Source organism: Rhinolophus ferrumequinum, chromosome 26 (genome assembly GCF_004115265.2).
Source record: "Rhinolophus ferrumequinum isolate MPI-CBG mRhiFer1 chromosome 26, mRhiFer1_v1.p, whole genome shotgun sequence".
NCBI classification, from domain to species: domain Eukaryota; kingdom Metazoa; phylum Chordata; class Mammalia; order Chiroptera; family Rhinolophidae; genus Rhinolophus; species Rhinolophus ferrumequinum.
The window spans coordinates 11,373,137-11,392,702 of record NC_046309.1 but is presented as its reverse complement, the minus strand read 5'-3'; the positions used below and the strand labels follow the sequence as shown (position 1 = coordinate 11,392,702).

Genomic DNA, 19,566 nt, shown 5'->3' with positions numbered 1-19,566 from the left:
TAATGGGATACGAGCTGTTCAGCAGCTATATTAGCAAGTATTGGAAGAACTTAAACAAACCTGAACAACCAAAGTTCTTGCCATCATCCCTCCTTTGCTTCTCTTGATCGAGGAAGCAGTGTCTCTCACAGAAGAAATAAAATGATTCCTTGGGCGCCCAAACCTCACTGGTGCTGACCTCATTTCCCATTACTCTGATGATTTTTTCTTTAATCCTTTTCCCTTTGATTACTTCATCCATAGGCTCCCAGCTATCCCTGGAATATTCTAGAAATGCCTATCTCAGAGCTTTTGCACTCACTGCCCTTCCTGCTCTCTCTGCCTGCAATATTCTCCCCCTAGATAACCTCGTGGCTTGCTCCCTCACCTCCTTCAAGCTTTTGCTGGCTTGAATGTCACCAGACCTCCTCCAGTTACTGTATTTAAAATTGCACACCCGCCCAACACTATGCATTGCCCTTCTTTCCCTATTTTATTTTTCTCTATTGCACTTACTACCATCATATATATAGTTTACTCTTTGTGTACTTTGTCCCCAAACATGGCCCCCAATGAACCCTGCCTCCTGGAATTCACTCCCTCACGTCATCCTCTGCTCTAGAATCTGGGCTGGCCCTGTGACTCATTTTAACCATTAGAATGTGGCAGAAATGATGCTGGACCCATCCCAGGCCTAAGCCTTAAGAAGGCTTGGTGGCTTCGAGCTTTGTACTTAGGAGAGTTCTGTGCTTCCATGTGGAAAAGCTTTTTACTCGGCTGGACAAACCTTGTAGAGGGAAACAACACCATGTAGAAAGCGTGAGGCCTTGAGACTACATGGAGAGATCAAGAGGCCTAGCTATCCAGTGTCCTACTTGAGTCCAATTTTCCAGATATTTCCACTAAGAAGTCAAACATGTGAGGGAGCCATGTGGGACATCTCAGCTCCTCAAGCTAATGTCACATCCTCAAGCTAGTGTCACATGGAGCAAAAGAACCACCCAGATAAGTCCAGTCAACCCACCAGGAGAGAGTTATGAGATAATAATTGGTGCTTTAAGCCACTAGGTGGTGTATTATGCAGCGATACACAACCAAAACATGATTCATTGTGTTCACTGGCGATGTCCCCAGGATGAGTGTACATTCCATGAAAACAGGGTTGGTTTTTTCTTCTTTTTGGTCCATTTTGTTCTTTGCTGCATTTCCTGCACCTATAACAGTACTGAGCACTTAACATGTTGAATGAAGGAATGCATAAATTAGTTGATGCATTCGAACTAGTCATAGCCTATGGGGTGAAATGTAGAATCGGAATTTGGAAGGGGAAATATACCCACAGAGATTTTCGGGTATTAATTACTCTCTGCTAATCTCTAATTAACATAGAATAATAGTTGTGCCAACAGACGTTCGACTTCCAAGGAGAATGGAATCTTACTTTGGATATAGTTAAATTTCTTCATAAGGATGCATTCACCAGAAAGTTTCACTTCAATTTTCTAGCACCAGTTTCCTAGTTTAATTAATACAAACCTAAACCAAATGCTGCCCAAAGAAAATTACGTTAGGTGGCCAGAGATCTTTTAGCTTAATATAGAGGAAAGGAATTCAGAGATCTCAAAAATGCCTGATTAGGGCAATTATACACATCTTGCCCAATCTCCTTCTCACCACATCCCAGAATAGATCCCTAATATCTCCTTTCATCCTTGCTACAAGATAGTAGATTGGCAAATCTCTAAATAAATTGGTAAGAGTTTTAATTATTACCGCATTTCCCCGAAAATAAGACCTAACCGGAAAATAAGCCCTTAGCATGATTTTTCAGGATGACGTCCCCTGAACATAAGGCCTAATGCATCTTTTGGAGCAAAAATGAATATAAGATCCGGTCTTATTTTCAGGGACACACGGTAGTTATAACTAACTGAAAAGCATACAACTTTAGGACTTAGAAGTCTAAAATTCATATCATTTGTTGAGAGCATCTCAATTTGTCGGTTATTTATAGTAACTGAGGTATTCCTGTAATTCTCCAAGAATCTCATAACGTATGATACTTGAAGATTTGTTTTGTCCTGTGTTTGATGGATCTCACAATCAACAGACAATATCATTCTCTATGATTAGTTTATTGTATAAACTAGTCTATAAACTATAATCTATAAACTAGAAACGTTTGAATCTCCACTAAGAACAAGCTGGGTATATGGATACAGTCACTACATCTCCATAGGCTGTATGGCATCTTTCCATTCTCAGGAGTTTAGGGATATGATGTCAGGATTTTCCATGCTTTCAATCTCTAATGTAATGTGTATGGCTTCCATGTACATTTTCAAAGAACAAAAGAAAATATGTGTTCAGCTCAGTGATGGAATCCTCTATGCTTTCTGATTCATCCTGAATATATGACCTCCTTAGCTAACCCCACGAGTAACTTAACATAGTAGTTGTAATGAATATAGATACGCCAGAAATACATCAAGTGAGGTTCTGCCTGTTAAGGTTTTGTCCTTTAAAAACAAAAACAAATCACTTTATAGAAATTAGAAATTGAGAGTTCATTGTTTGTTTGTTTTAATTAAAAAGAATAAACACATGTAGACCTGCATTCCTTTGTGCTGAGATATCCTTGAATTACATTGTTTTCCTTGAGACCACAAGAGGATTGAGCATTTTACTTTACTTTTGGTGCCTTGCTTGGAAAAGTGAAAGATTAGGAAGAATAGAAACCATGGGGAGGGGGCAGATTTGTGAGATTTTGATGTTTTTCTCTGATTAAAATGTTCCACATGTTTTATTTCCAGGGGAATTAGAGTCCACATAAAGTTTGAGGTAGTCATTACTTCCAGGATGACCTTTTCTGCTTGTGTAAATATATTCCAAGAGTCTGTATCTTCTTTGAAAAGTAGATTGAAAATGCATCTATTTGACAGACCTGGAGTAGTTACTATTTGCTAGTAAGGTTTCCAGGTGCAAGAAAAATGAATCCTCTCCCTGTCTGTCTCTCTGACTGTGGCAGCCAGGATTGAATTGGGGAATACAGTAGAAAAACATGGTAATACAGGGAAAGACATGGAGAGAAGTTTTGCAACTCAGAAATAACCTTGTAGACAGTGAAGAACCTGTTTTATCCCAAAGAAGAAGAATAAAAAAAATGAGTTTGTGTTGGAAAATTATTCTGCATACACCCTCACCTTCTGATTGAATCCACTTTTAAAAGCCTAAGGGTTAAAACTAATTAAATTAAAAGCAAGCCAGGTGGAAAAAAATGGAAATTGAAGGCTTTGGTATTCCACTTCCAAGGATGTTTTTCTTATTATTTTTGGAGAAGATTAATAGGGGGAAAGCCCTTTGCTTCACTCCATTAGAATATCCCATGACTAAAGGTTGATAAATTTTTAATTTTACGTTTGAGAACTATTTTAAAATAACACAATGCGGGGAAAATGGTATTTTCTATTGCCTCATTCAATGTCTCTTAAAGCATATTTACCTCCATTTCTATTTAAAGAAGTTATAAAACAGTTAAAGACTTTCAGAATGATGGAGCCAAGGGTTAGATATTATGGCAGAAAAAAGTGTATCTCTTAGTCCTAAAGAAATGTCTGTCTTCTCAATGGGAAAAGGATTGTAGCCTTTCTTTCCTTATGTAAGTCTCCTCACAGTCAAGGACCAACAACTCAAATTATTCTCACCCATACAATTTAATAGAACTTTACTCAATAAATATTCAGAGTATTAAATTCTGTTTGGAGTTCCTCTACTGCAGAGCTAGCAAAACATTAGGATGTCATCCCGGGAATATATGAAGTCAAAATGTCTCTCTCCATGACCCTCTTCTCGATAACATCGATAAATAATGAGTGTGACAGCATTCATATATACAGGCTGAATCAGAAAGTCTTAGCAAAGTAGAAATGTAGAGGATTCAGTTACTGGGCTACACAAGGACATTTTCTGGTCACTGAAGGATTGTTTTGCTAGGGTTTGGGCAAGTCCCCTTTACATCCTCCTAATTATTGGAAGGAAAACTTATCTCACTCTAAGGCCATTTAAGAAAACACAGTTGACTTTTTTACATTTCCCTTTCCTTCCTCAAGGCTGATTGAAGTTTAAGGTCAAGTTCATACAACTCAGAACATTTGGGAAGAAAGGGTTTGCCGGTAACTATCAAATGCCTAATGATGGTCTTTTTTTTTTCCTATTTGTGAGAATCCGTGATTTTTGGAGCTTGTCCTTTTGTATTACGTTTTCAATACTTCAGTGAGATTTCTCATGATGCTTAAAGCTGGGGCTGGGGTAGAATAATTCTCCAGACTTAGAGGAAGTCTGTTTTCATAGCCTCTGAGATGGAGATCAGCACCCCAACCCTTGCTTTAACAGATAATAAAGGACTTACTACTATATGGTTTGTTAGGATTCATTGTCAACGTACTGAAAACACCTGGCTTCCTGCCATGCCCTGTGTATAACGAAGGATGACACGATTATTTACAGGACTGTTTCCTTTGGGAGATTTTGTTCTAGTTCACCTGAGCTCATTCCTGATTCATGGGCTGCTATTTTAGCTAAATGCTGATGGAGAAGCAATATTAGGTGAGAGGCTGACAAAATTTGCTGCAGACTCTTCCATCATCCCTATTCTTGTGAGGCTCTGCTGTCAAAAACCCCACGCAAGACAATGGCTTTCTTTCATCTCCTCCATCCATCCTCATGACTAATATTTTCCTATTACAGTCTGCTTGTAAGTGAAGGACTCCATTCACTTTTCATGTTACTGTCACTTTCACTTTCTAAAGAGTACCTTTAGAAGCACCAGTCCATAAAATGTTCAGTGTATGTGCCCAGAAGCCGCTCCCCTTTCCTACACCCCACTGGCAGTTGGTTTTGACTTTGTGGGGAGACACAGACCCCTCTTAATATTCTTAGCTCAAAAGGAGCCTTCGATTAGGTAGTAAAAACAGTTTAGCTTTGAAGGTAACTTGGCTGCATCATTAAATCAGCTTGCAATCATTTTATGGCTAGCCCAAGATATGTTGAAATCATCATTGCTGAAAAGAGTTATCTTAGTAGACAGTTGTTTGCTTATTGTGTCTTATCACTTTAAAATTAGAGGTGGCTCTTTTCAGGAGAAATACTCTGATGCTAATCCCAGGTGATTTCTGAGACTTTATTTCTCTGAATAATAGAAACATAGGCTTGTTTACTTAAAAACTGTGCTTAGAGCCCAGCAAAAAAGGAGAGTAGTAAATAATCTTTGGACTCATGTGGTAGAGCAGGAATTCTGGGTTTACGGAAACCAAGCACAAAGTACCATTTTGCATAGTGTTACTCTGATGTTGTTTTGGACTGTGCAAGCCTAGATTTCCTCAGTAAAAGAAGAGTACTTTTACTAACTACTTTACTACTAGACTACTTTGGGACTTTTGTTCAATTCAGTATCACTAGTCTAACCCACAAAATATTGATATAAAATTAAAAATATATAGATATAGACATATTGGTGTTTATATCTACGTCTCCATTATTTATACTTACATCTATATAAACCCTCTATAACATTTGGGCCCAAGAGTGATTTAATTAGTTTGTATGATAAATTCTCAATGCCAACAGCTTTACTGGGAGAGTGTAGATGACAAATGCAAGAGGGTGACAATATCAAATTATTGCACACGAAAGCATCTTTTTTTCAGCATCACCTTGATTTATTTTCCTAGTCTTTTTTTTTCCTTAGATGGAAAAATAGTTTCATCAAGAAAACAAATGCTCTGCCAAAGTGAAAGAATTTCATGTTTTAATGCTTTTCTTAAAAAAAAAAGTCAACGTTGAACTAGTGCATGCTCTGCCCCCTCCCCCTAGTTTGCTGACCAAAAATATTTTTTAATCCATTGCTAGAAAACAAAATGTTTTCCTCAAATGGGATGATTATATTTTATTGCTTTGTTTAGTATATGTTTTTCTCAATTGGGAAAAAAAGTCTAGGTGAAAAAAATTACCTAACAAGAGAAGTAGTTTACATGGTGATAACATTTAAAGAAAGAAATGCTGCCAAAAGAAAAAAAAAAAAGTAAAAAAAAAAGGATTTTAAATGTAAAATATCACGTAACTTAAAAAAACTTACCTCAATATCTATCATGTATCATGTACTACAAGTCAACTTTCTAAATAGGATTACAGTCCTTTATTATGGTGGTACTATGGTATACATTTAAAAAATGCTACTACAAAAGTGTTCTTTTCTTTTTGTTTCTGCCTATTGTATACTTAAGCTATAGATAATTTTTGAATAAAAAGCCTACGGTAGGTATAAATGCAATAGTTAACTGAGCCTGTTGGCTGACGTCCTTTTCGTGGTCTACAGAAGGTGGCCTCTTTTAGTCCAGCATCTTCTCCTGTTTCTTGCCTTCCTTTTTCTTCTTCTTAGATTCTGCTGTGATTGAAAATAAAAAGAAAGAGAAGGAAAAGCATCACATTAGTAAGCTTTGGGCGGATAGCCACTTTTCTGATAGCTGCTCAGGAATGAAACGATTAGGTGGATAGACAAGGCACATCTGTGTGTGTTGTACATGTGTGTGCACACGTGTATACCTGCTTTTGCAAGGAGAGTGCCAATGAGAATGAGCATGAATAATACAGTCTACTCCATGTGACCACCTAGAAATGGCTGTTATCTTGTTGGCAGCCGTCACTTAATATATGAAATATATTATGAAATAAGTCTGATTAGAAATAAGACTTATTTCTAATGAAATAAGTCTGGGGGTCCTAACTGAGAAAGAGAAACACAACAGGCATTCTGGGAGAATGAGCTGGGTCGCTATCCATTGGAGAACTCTAACAGCTTCGCTTAGGCCCTCACGTTCCACATTCCTTTTCCACGGAACTGCTGATGAGCATATTTTCTGATGAATAATTTCAAAGTGCTTCCACTCCTGATTGGCTCTCTGCTTCTATATTTGGCCATCTATTCATATATGAAGGACCAGCTGTGAACCACATGGAGCTTTGACCCGGTAGAGACGCCACTCTTGGGTGAAGCAAATGGAATGTATCAACCTGGGCTAAACCAGGTAAATCAAATTATTAGGATTTAAGTCAAACGGCCCCATCCTTTTGCCATTCAATCATCGTGCCGTCTCCCTTTTCCTAAGCGTACAAGGATGCAGTATAGAATAAGATATGTCAACTTTGGCTCCAAAGATGAAAATGGTCAGGATCACTGGGCTGATAAGTGAAAGACTATTGCTAAATGCTTCTAAAAGCCTTACCCCGTTTGGTCCACAGTAGTGGCAGAAACGTATGGCTTAGTTACAGGCTCTGGAGCCAGACTGCCAGAGTTTCAATCCTGGCTCCATCCATACGTTACTGTGAGACTCTGGGAAAGTTAATTCATGTATTTGTGTCTCAGATTTCTTACTTGTGAATGGGCATAGGAGTAGTACCACTTCATAGGGTTAACATCCGAATGAAATGAGCTGTATGAAATCCACTGAAAATAAAACATGGCACAATAGCCTGTGCTCAACAAAGGTTAGCAGTTATCATTAGTGTGATAATAGACTAAGAACAAGAGGTTATTTCTCTGCATAGTTAATGGTCTTTATCTTCATCAGGACATACTGACAATGGTCAGCTGAGATCAGGGTCAGCAGGGTCCTAAGGCTTATGACGAGAGGGGACGTGATGCCATCACAAATGTACAAATCCCACTTTATACTGAATCAGAGCTGGAAACTTTTCCATTCTTATCCTCATCACTTCTTCACGTAAGTTCTAAACTTCCTCATAAACTAAGCAAAGTAGCATTTCTACACACAGTGACTGTCTTCAGCTTCCTTCACTCAAGTTTCAAGAGTGCAATTAGGCCAGCAATTGCTAAAATCCTGCTAAATTACTGCTCACCAGTATTCATTTTGTTCATGTCTATCCTTAGCGTTCCCCTTTCTATACCAAAGACACTTCTACTTCCCCTCTATTTTTGCTTGTCATTATAAATGTCTCCTTCTTTTGACTCATGAAAAGTGAGATAACCAGACCTTCCAAGTTCACAGATACCTGTTAGGTCAAAGGATGTTTTCTGTTTAATCTCTGAACAAATAATCAATGGCTACACATCACATGTAATAATTTCCAGTCTTTGGTTGACATTTTAGGCAACAGCTGTATATTGGAATGTTATCCTCAGGTAATAATCTAGGGTGTTCACTGGGAGATAACTCTGGTTTCCCTTATCCAATTTCTCCAAATTCCTTACTGGGGCATGCTCAGTAATTTGTAATTCTCTAGCTCTCCAGCAGAGTCGATGTTTGTGGTAATAATTTGCATATTTTGGCTAGCATGCCCCTATTTCATATATAAGTCTGAGTGGATGTCCTACTGATCAGGTGTGTGTGTATATTTACTTACTAAAACTTGAAGTTATTCTGCATATTGAACACTCCTTGATACAGACAATGTAGGTTGTTCATTTCAGGGAACACTTTTGGAATGGGACTCCCTCCTCAGTTCTCTGAGGTAAAGGCAAGGACACATCCCCTCTCTGTTACCTGCACCTGACATTTATTTCATATTCATTAATTAACACCTTGCTAAATACCAAGAAATCAACCAATTGCCCGTTTAACTCGCACAATGCCAATCAATTTTTTTTTTGACAAACTGGCAAGTCATGATAGCATTCATTTGACACATTACAGAACTTCAGTCCACTTTGAGTTCAATCTATATAACTAGAAAAATGAGGACTCTTTAGTAAAAGGCAGTGAAAAGAAGGAAGAATTTGCATTTGCATGAAGTTAATTGGACATCTCACATAATGAAGGGTTTAAATTTTTGAGAATAAAGAAGAAAATTGGGTCAATAATATTGCTTTCAATCAAAAGCAGTATTTTGTGACTTTTATGTACATTTTACCAACAGACTAAATGAGCTTTGCCACTGTGGCCTCAACAACGTATGAACAACTTCTCAAGTTTTATCCAGTCAACAGTAAGGTTTTAAATAGTATCATGGAAACTATGATCTGGAAAGAACCTCATCCCACTCTCCTATGTAATGGGTGGAGAAATAGAGGCCAAAAGAGTGTCAGTGATTCCTCAAGGGCTACTATGATCCAGCAGCAGAATCAGATGAGAGGCCATTCCCTGACCTCTACAACACCACGTTGTCTCCATTTACCATCACATCTGTAGAAAACTGCCTATTGGTCTTATTTTGTGCTTATGTCTTGACCATTATTCAAATCACCTCCCTTTACCTGAATCTCCACATTTATGCTTATTTCAATTCCCCAAGCATGTGATTCTTTTTCTCTCCTAGTCTTGGACCTACTAATCAACTCTTCATTCCATCAATCCTACACTTCCACTATTACTTCCATTTTCTTAATGCCTCTCCTCCGTCAAGCACCAGTTTTGACACCTCTTCTAATTTGTTGACCTTTTGGTATTCTTAGAAGTCTTTTCTCTTTGTTTCCCCTGTCAGAGCACTTAACTCCCGTGAGAGGGCAGAATCTGTACTCGTTATATCCTTAGCCTACAGCTCAGTGCTTAGTGTGTTATAGTTGATTAGTAAATCTTTAATGAAATAAATAAATTTGTAGCATGGCAAGAACATGTGCCTCACTTGCTCACCACACACCCACCTTCCTTATGGTTGCTCTTTGAATTTTCCTTGGTTATTTCCACCTCAGCCTTTATACATTATGTTCTTTCTACCTGTGTGTTTTTATTCCTACTATCTCACCTTTGCTTAGCCAACTTCTATTCATCCTTAAGATCTCAGCTTCAATTTTAGTTCCTCAAAGAAGCCTTTCCAGAGCTCCCAGACTAAGCATATTCCACCCACAGTTAGATACTTCCACTGTGTCTCTCATTGCTCTTACCAAAGTTAGAACTGGACTATGAATTTTGTATCTAATTATTTAATATGCATTTTCCCCATCCTATGAGAGTAGGGACAATATCTATCGTTTGCATCTGTGTCTTCAGTGCCTGGCGCATAATAAGTGCTCCTGAAATACTGGTTGCACAGAGGGGAGAAATGAACACTTGAATGGGAAACAAAAAGAGTCAACCCATGAGTACATAGAAAATAGTATTTCCCAAGGAAAATAAGGAGTGTAAATTCAACCAGAATCTTGCAATGTTTCAGTTCTTCTTCAAACAAAAATATTTTATGAAGAATAAAATTAAACCAAATTAAACCAAACGCATATAAGATTTATCCAAATTTCTCAAAACTTTTTTTTCTTTTTTTGGTCTTTAAAGTCGAAGCCTGAAATAACTCTGCGGGTAAAAGTAATGTCCCATTTTAGTAGCCTTTCAAGGTTACACTGAAAGAAATCTTTACTATGAGCATCAGGGTCATGAATTGGCCCTGAGCAGGGTTCTGGCAAAGTGCTTTGTAATTAAGACCTACAGCAGTTACTCAAAGCTTTTAAGAGCCAATGTGATCACTATCCTGATGTGACACAGTAGGGCACCTTCGTTCACACTGGAAAGAGTCAAGTCAAGCGAAGAAAGTGTACACAAGCTACACACCAAATAACACCCCAGGCTACATGTCACTCTTCCCCATCTGGATCAAGGCTGTGAAGCAAAAAGGGATGCAAACAGGAACTGAGCTCTTGTCAAAATGTGAGAGGAGAGAGCACCTGCCTGAGAAGAGACTCGCTCTGTTCCCTTGGATGATCTCTCGATGGAAACTCACGGTGGTGTCCTTGGTGTGTTTTCACTTTCCGGGTTTACAAACGTTCATCCTTCTTCCAGCAGTTTGTAAGTGGCTGGAGGACAGTACTCACCTCTTATGGTAGGTATGTAAACATTTTTGTGATTTTCATAGAAACAGGTTCTTTTAAGATATGTTTGAAAGTGTAGAGAAAGTCCTAAGACTTTCCTAAAAAGAAATACACTAGGAAGGATGCAGGCTCCTCCTATTGCTGTGAATCATAGCACCTGGAAAGCCATCTTGACCATGTCCTATGTAGAAAACTCAAAATTTAACCCACACAATTCTTTACATGCAGAGCAACCTACAGATAGGAAAGAAGAGAGGCAGTGAGAAAAAGGCATAATATGAGCCATGCTACAATAAATTCTGAGCCCATAATTTTTCTTTCTTTCTTATTCTGGATAGAAAACAAAATACTGACGGACACTGATGTAATAAGTGGCACCGTGGCCATTTGTTTAGTAAGGCAATAGGGAAACAATTCCATTAGGACCATACAGAGAATCAAGTCTTCACCTAGGGAATTGCTTTGAATTGATGTCTACCATTTACCAGCTTTGGGATCTTGGACAAATCAATCCTTGTGCATCTGTGTTCCATAAATTGGGGATAATAAAACCTGGTAGGTCCTCCTCAGAGGACCACTGGGAATATCATGTGCAATTACCACCTCTAAGATCCCATTTTACTACTACTGTTCAAAAGCATATCCATTTAGCAAATACACACTCTATATCCACTACATACTGGGTGCTGTTCTTGATGCTGAGATCTATGGCAAAAGAGTCTAAATTATGCTCTCACAGAGCTCACATTACAAGTAGTGTTTTCAAGATTGCTCTGTGTGAGGATCTTTCAACATTGGAAAGTACTCTAAAAGTATGTATTTATATTAAAGATCGTGGGTATGGGTCAGCTATTTTTATGGCTTCATGCCAATTTCTCTTGCTGTCAGTTTACTATGACCTTGCAGATACGTGTGATGTAAAAGACATCAATTACAGGGAGAATGAATTACTAGGAAGAAAGGTACGTCTGTGGTAGATTTAGCCTGGAAGGAAGAGAGTGTTTCCTCTCTGAGTTATTTCATTCTTCTTTAAAACGTATTATTTTTCCGGTTTTAAAAGTGATAAAGGCTTATATGGAAAATTAAAAAAAAAAATTACACGCTAACAGAAATTACTCATAGTTTCACAATATAGAGATAAAACTTTTAACAGCAGGTTCTATTTATGTTTCCTTTCTATGAATATATGCAACATTACGCTTTAGGAACACACTGACAGCTGATAAATTGTATGATACTAAAAATTCTCTTGTATTATTTTCCATGACATTGCAGATACTTTGAAACATGACTGAGGAGTGTTTCTTTATGACATTCCAGCCCATGTTTTATATAACCTTTCTTCTTTTGTTGGCCAGTTGGCATGTTTCCACTTTTTGCTATTATAAATAAAGATTTAATGTGTGTTTTTGCAGACAAATCATTGTATGTTTAAGTTTTGCCTTAGGACATATTATTAAAAGAGGATCTACTGGATCAAAGAACAGGATATTTTTAAAGCTCTAGATATGTGTTAGCAAACGATTTTCTTGAAAGGAAGTACAAATTTTAAATTATTATCAGCAAATAAGAGCCTCTGTGCCTCGTGCGCTGAGCAATAGCCAGCCTGTTTTGATTTCCCCGTAGGTTCCTGGAGGTTTTGCATCAATGCAAAGCTGGTTGGAGTCGCTGGGAGTGTGACAAGTGTCTCCACTGCTACCAGGACAGCGGTGCCTCAGATCCTTGTGAAGCATCCGCGTTGCCATGAATCTCCCAGTGGAGAGGAGGCAATGCTGAATCCGCCTAGGGTCCAGCTTGGCAGGCCACTGGACGTAATGGGTGCATTACATTGCTATGTCTTACTCTTGAGGAATGTAGCCCCTTTGAAGGATGTTAGCTTGAGAAATGGAGCACTAAAAGTTATCATGTGCTTCATTGCAATTATTACACAAAGACAAGCTAGAGCCAAAAGTTATCTGACATGATTCTATTATATGGAGTTAAATGATTCCATTTTAAGTGATCTCAAACATGCTTTGGGATTATCATTGAAACAAAAACCAAAATTATTATTTTTTTTAGAATACCCAAAGAGTTGGGAGCACTCAATTTGGGAAGCATTGTTCTAACAGAAAAGAACTCTGGACGTAGACTGTCCTGACTTCAAGTTCAAGCCTGACCCCCTCACTGGCTGGGTGACCTTGCACAAGTGGCAACCTTTGTGTCTTCATTGATAAAATGTAAACAAATCTTCTTGAGGCTGCTGTGGCGATTAAGTAAGACCCTACATGTTAAGGGCTTAGTGTAATGCCTGTCACATCATAAATAATAAATAGGAACAACTTTTACGATGGTCAAGAAATGCTGATGGCAATAGCTACAATTTAAAACACAAAGCAGAAATTCTCAATCCAGTAGAAGTTAGAAGGGAGAATTGCAAAACCTTTGGGGGGAGCAAAAAATAAAAATAAAAAGATTTCTTAACCTAGTAACTAATTAGTATGAACATTGTTCTATTATGCAGCCTTCCTCAATACTAATTATTATATAGCTGTTTTGTGTGAGCACAGCTAATAGCCTCCGAGCAGGGAATTTACCAAGGGAGACAAAAGCAGACACACTTGGTGAAGTAAACCCTACAAATAGTTATAGTTCCTCATTCTCACATCTGCCCTGGCAATTAGGACTAAAAGTTCTTTAATATGAATTGGAAATAAAACATCCAAGTAAGTCTTCTTCCAGGTGAGAACTTTGTTCTTTAACAACGATTTCTCTGTACATTTTTTGCAGTCAATGAATGAATGATGTGTCTCAGTGAGCCAGACCAGGACAATTTAGTTAGTCACACTATTCGTTCATTCATTCGAGTCAGTACTATTCAATGAGTTCCTCTCAGGAACTAAGGACGATGAGATGTAGTAACGTACAAAGGCGAGCGAGATGTGGTTCCTGCCCTTCAAGAGGCTCAGTGTCCAGAGAGGCAAACACGTCCTTGCTACAGAGGAATAAATACATGTCTTATCAGAGGTGTGAGTCCTGCCAGCAACTGAATGCTCGACAAAGAAAGTCTGGTGAGTCTTTTGTTGTTGTTGTTTCGGGTGTACAAAACAACATAGTGATTAGGCATTTACATACCTCACAAAGTGATAACCCCAATAAGTTTATTACCCTGACACTGCAGCTATATTGTAATAACATTACAATATTATTGACTATATTCCCTATGCTGTACTTTATATCCCCGTGACTATTTTTTTATTATAGTTAACATTCAATATTATTTTATATTAGTTTCAGGTGTACAGTATAGTGGTTAGACGTTTATATAATTTATGAAGTGATCCCCTGATAAGTCTAGTACTCATCTAATACCCTATGTTCATTGCAGCACTATTCACAATAGCTAAGATACGGACACAACTGAAATGCTCATGAATAGACAATAGGATACAGCAATTGTGGTACATACATACAATTGATTACTCTGCCATAAAAAAAAAATGAACTCTTACCATTTACAACAACATGCATGGACCTAGAGGGTATTATGCTAAGTGAAATAAGTCAGACTGAGAAAGACAAATACCGTATGATCTCACTTATATGTAGAATCTAAAGAACAAAATAAACAAACAAAACAGACTCATAGATACAGAGAACAAACTGATGGTTGCTAGATGGGTGGAGGTTTGGGGGCGGGGCACTGGGTGAAAAAGGTGAAGGGATTAAGAAGTAAAAGGTGAAGGGATTAAGAAGTAAAAGGTGAAGGGATTAAGAAGTAAAAGGTGAAGGGATTAAGAAGTAAAAGGTGAAGGGATTAAGAAGTAGTTATAAAAGAGTCCTGGGGATGTAAAGTACAGTATGGGAAATATAGTCAATAACGAAGTCTGGTAAGTTTTCACACTGATCTCTTCTCTGGTCCTTGAACACAACAGGCTCTTTTTGACCTCAGGGACTTTGACCTGCCCCTTGCTTCATTTAGAACATTGGTATGACTAGCTCCTTCTCTATCTCCAAGACTGAGTTCAAAAGATACCTCTCAAAGAAGCTTTCCCTGGTTACTCTAACTTAGCACCATCCTACCACTCCAACCCAATCTCTCTAACACTTAGCTCTTTAGTTTGTAAGAACACGTACTCCAATATGTAGTTGTTATTTTAATTATTGTTTATGTGTCACCATTGTTTACTCACCATCACCACCAGAACAGAGCAGTAAGAGGGGAGGAAACGTTTAACATCACCAGCACTTACCATACTGCGTGCTCCACGGCAGGCTCTTAATAGATGTTATAAATAAATGACTAAATTGGAAGCAATGCCAAAGGACTATATGCTTCTCTCCTTCACAGCGCTTGTGATTCTGTGCAGTACCTTAGGATTTGTCCTTCTGCTTCTCCTACTGCACCATAGGTCCAGGTAGGTCACTGATTTACCCTTGGTACTAACTCTAGCAGACAGTACCCATGCAACAAAGATGTGCTCAATGAACAAAAGGCAAGAAGTATGGGAGGAGAACAGGGTACAGGTTTCTAGAACCACAGGTACAGAAAAATGGATGTATAAGGAATCATGGCCCATCCAGCCATCCCTGGGATGTTCCAGTAGGGGCACAGTCCTCGGGCCAACATCTGGAGCCAGGATCAGGAAAGGGCCCAATGAGATGGTGCTGGACCAGCATGTCCTGCTAAGGAGCCGGGATCTGATTCTGTTGCCGACGGAAAGCCATCAAAAAAAGAGGAATTTAAGGAAAGACGAGTGGGTCTAGAATTCCTTACCTTTCTTAGATTAGCAACTGAGATCACTGAATCGAGCAGATTCAGGGGAAGGAACTGTGCATGAAGCCGGAGATCTAGGATCAGACTGCCTTGTAATTAAGGCCTGGCCCCTCTGCTGATTAGCCATATAACCATACACTCGGCATCTCTGAGTCTCAGTTTCCTCATATGTAAAATTGGGGACGATAACAGTGACCATTTCACAGAGGTTTCTGAATATTTAGTGACACAAGTTGTGAGCAATGGGCTAAACTATAAACAAAACACACTAGGCTCTCAATAAATACTAGCTATAATTCCTACTATTGTAATCGCCACAATGTTTTTTTTTGTTTTTTTTTGTTTTTTGTTTTTTTTTTTCCTGAAAAGGTGTTGAGGGAAACACCCACCTCAAGAACTTCATTTGGGAGGAAGGACGTCCTCTTAAAAATACTGCACATTCATCAAGCATTTTTACATATATTACTTCATCTTTACAACAGTGTTATGAGGTATTCATTGCAGTTTACAGAAGACAAAACAGATGTCAGTCTAATAAGAAAAGAGCAGAATTCGATCTTTTCACTTCATGTGCAGTATCATGGATGGGACATAAAATACAGATCTTCACAAAGATCAACAGAACAGAACCGAGTCCAGAAATAAACCCATGCCTGTATGGTCAATTAATCTATGATGAAGGAGGCAAGACTATACAGCGGGGTAAAGACAGTCTCTTCAGTAATTGGTGTTGGGAAAACTGGACAGACTGGTAGTTACATGCCAAAAAATGAAACTGAATCATTTTCTTATACCATATACAAGAATAAACTCAAAATGGATTAAAGACTTAATACAATAAAACAAAATAAAATAAATATAGATGTTCAAAGATTTCCACAAACAGAATAAAAATCAAAACCTTGAGACCAAACTGAATAAGAGTGTTTCTCTCTGATCAAGAAGAACAAAATTCTGCAAAACACCCCAGGCCGCCTCTCTCTGGTGAAATGCGAGGGCAGCAGCCATCAACCCACCCCCACCCATTCCAGAAATGCGAGGGTTTCAGGAGGGAGGGAGCCCATCACAGGGTAGCCTGCGGTGGGATTCTGCCCCTTCACCTCTCTCAACACAGTCAGAAGTCTCTCAATCCAGCAAAGCTCATCCATAGAGTGCCGCCATGCTCATTCCTAAGGGATGTCAGAGCCCAGAAAATAGAAAGAAAAAAAAAAAAACGTTGGGGAACTTCTTTTATCTTTCAAAGAACTAACAGAAGAATCTATTGAGTGGGGAAAGAATGGAGAATGCTGGGAATATCGCTTTACTTTTAATAATCCCTTTTTCCATTTAATAATCAGCTGCCAAGTGCTGTGTCCCGCACACAGCTGAATCTTGCACTTAAACGGTTGCCGTTCGTTTGATCTTTAAAGATGAATTGTCAAACCTAAAAGAGGGCTAGGCAACTGTCCAAAAAAAAAAAAAAAAGACAAAAAAGAGCAGAGACATGGCAAAACTTTTAGAAATAGTTGGGAAGAAATAAAAGGAATTAGAGTTATCTGGAGCAAGGAAATGTAACAGAAAAGTGTGATTTGGTGGACAGGAACAGCAGGAGGGATTAACACTGTTCCCTGGACCACCTATAACATAGACATCCATCCATGTGCCACTGCTTGCCATTGCTTCTGACTGTACCAGGAACCATTTGAGAATACCCTTCTGCCAGGCAAACTCAGGAGGCCGACATCATGCCATGCTATCCTGTTGGTATCAAAAGGAGCTTCATAATACCCCTTTATTGATGTACCTAGTTTAAAAAGTCACAACCAAAAATTTCCACGTCAACAAGAACGCAAGATTCTAGAATGACACAAGATGATCATGAGGGGGATGTCGCCTGTGGCACGTAGGGGACTCTCAGCTCATGTAGGGGGCTTCTGCACAAGCCTTGACTCAGCCTCAGCTTAGACTCTGCGTTCCAGTGACAATTATCTGAAGCCTGCCCTCCTGGGCTGCCCCGGCTCCCAGACAGGACGGCCTGCAGTGTAGGGCCATGCCTTCCCATCCTGGCATCCCCGCTTGGCGTGGCCATCTTCTAATTCCACAGTGAGCTCACCCTCCAAGGGAGCCACTGAGAAACACCTGTGGTTGGAGGAGAGTTATTTGCCCTTCAAAAGGGTTCTCTGCTCTGAAATTTTGTACAGAGCTGTCAGCATGGACTGACCCATATTCCCCACTTCTCCACTTGCTCACAGGTCATTACACCTGAAGACTGGGGGAAAAAAATTACTGATAGCTCCAAAGAGAAGAGCCTAACTCTCTCCACAGTGGGGTACTCAACTGTCCACAATATGATAACTCTCAACAACTTTTTCTCCATGGAATGGCCTCAGTGCCTCATCAATCTCAATAGGAGAGACGGTGAGGTCTCATAATATACTCCAGTACAGTCCAGCATCTCTGTGTGGTCCCTGGCAGATTGCTCACTAAATACCACCACAACACCCTTTAGCTTCTTTCTCATATCTATAGGTAGAGTTTGGAAAGTTAGAGACACGTTTCCCTGACTCCCTTGCAGCGTGATTTATAGGTGACCTAGCTTCCATGAAGCAGGCGCAAGTAAATGAGTCTTAGAGGTAGACATGAGTAACCAGAAAAAAAAATGGGCCACATTTGGAGAGATTGGATATTCCAGAAAGAAAGATGGCAATGTCTGGTTTGTGGGGGGAGGGGCAGCAAAGGCAGAGTTTCCAGTGTTCAGTTCTTAGCATTATATGTGCCGAGCAGTGGGTGATTTCAGCAGGACGGTTTCTGCTACATCAGCTGTGTATGGTGTGATTAGACATTTCTCATAGGTCTGTTGCCTTTTACGGCATTTTTCCTGCAAATGCAGCATTCAGACCAGAGCCCCTGCCCCTCCTGGAGATTCTGTGAGCTATGTAACACCCTTGAATAAATCCTTCTCTACTTAACTAGCTAGAGGAGATCTTGCTGCAACGAACAAACCCCAAAAGATAAAGGGTTTTTATTAGCTAATGATCTTAGTACTCTCATTCTCTTTTTAAAAGAAATTAAAGTCTCAAGCGTCCAACACAATCGGTCGCCAATTTATCCCTGCTAGATCCTGGCAGCAAGTAAGCAAATCTGTTAGAATCTTTCAGTCAATCAGTGACCTTCCCCCGAGCAATTCTGTTCTTCTTCCCAGGAAAGCTGCATTTCCTCTGTGCATCTCTCAGTCCTTACTCGTATGTCTATATAAGAATATCACGATTTCCTCTTCTTCTGGGTAAATAATACAGAGGTGAGTGACTACACATCTCCTTAGATTAAGCGGGGTTCTGACACAAGAGCATCTTTAGTTTAGGTCAGCATTTATAACTTGATATGTAGTGTCATCAAAATTGTGGACTAAGGATAGAGTTCGAATTTTTACAATACAGGTGGCAATACAAAGGACCACTTCCATTCCTTAGAAGCAATGCTGTTAAGTCTAGGGTGTGATGAATTTTAAGGCAATTTTTAATCAAAGCCCATGGGGTAGTCATTTCCCGGTTTCAATGGCAATTCTTGGTATTAAGCACTCTCCCTCCCAAACAAGTCTTTTTATCTTATTATTAGTAATCAAGTCACAATGATATTATTAGTAGTAATTAAATCACAATGTTATCTCCATTCTTCTCTCAATACAATGCTGGATAGTCATAGCCTTACCACCATCTTTATGACCCATTCTGAAATTTAAAGAATTTGTTTTTCACACTGAAAATCATGTGGTTCACATATTAATCTATAACCATTTCCCAAAACAAAAGAGACTAAGCAAAAGAGTTCTGTAAAACAAACAAACATATAAAACAGAGCCTGATCTTGTGTTCAATAAGAAGGATAATGATCAGAAAAAAGGTAAGTTCTTGCCATAAGCTGAGTGGCTATGATGTGAAATAAACTTATCTTTCAACAAGGTACTGAGTTTCCTGAAGCAACTACCCTATGCTGTTTGTTTTGGAAAGTCTGACAGCTATAAAAGGTCCCTTTCCTATAATTC

The 19,566-nt window shown here is 39.0% G+C and overlaps 1 protein-coding gene and 1 non-coding gene across 4 annotated transcripts in view; one reads left to right on the top strand and one right to left on the bottom strand.

Moving 5' to 3' along the window:
• Positions 1-2,904: 2,904 nt before the first annotated feature.
• Positions 2,905-3,033, top strand: LOC117018362 (small nucleolar RNA SNORA31). Its single transcript, XR_004422222.1, has one exon. It is a non-coding gene; the product is annotated as a small nucleolar RNA SNORA31 (small nucleolar RNA).
• A 2,641-nt stretch (positions 3,034-5,674) lies between these two features.
• The window catches only part of PTN (pleiotrophin), an 89,162-nt gene continuing 75,270 nt past the window's right edge, over positions 5,675-19,566 (bottom strand). Inside the window, exon 4 of one of the 3 annotated variants that reach the window (XM_033098606.1) lies at positions 5,675-6,421. In XM_033098606.1, coding sequence (XP_032954497.1) covers positions 6,366-6,421 — 56 coding nt within the window. In that variant the 3' untranslated portion in view covers positions 5,675-6,365. The remainder of the gene's footprint in view (positions 6,422-19,566) is intronic. The other 2 variants (XM_033098607.1, XM_033098605.1) reach the window with 2 other exon arrangements.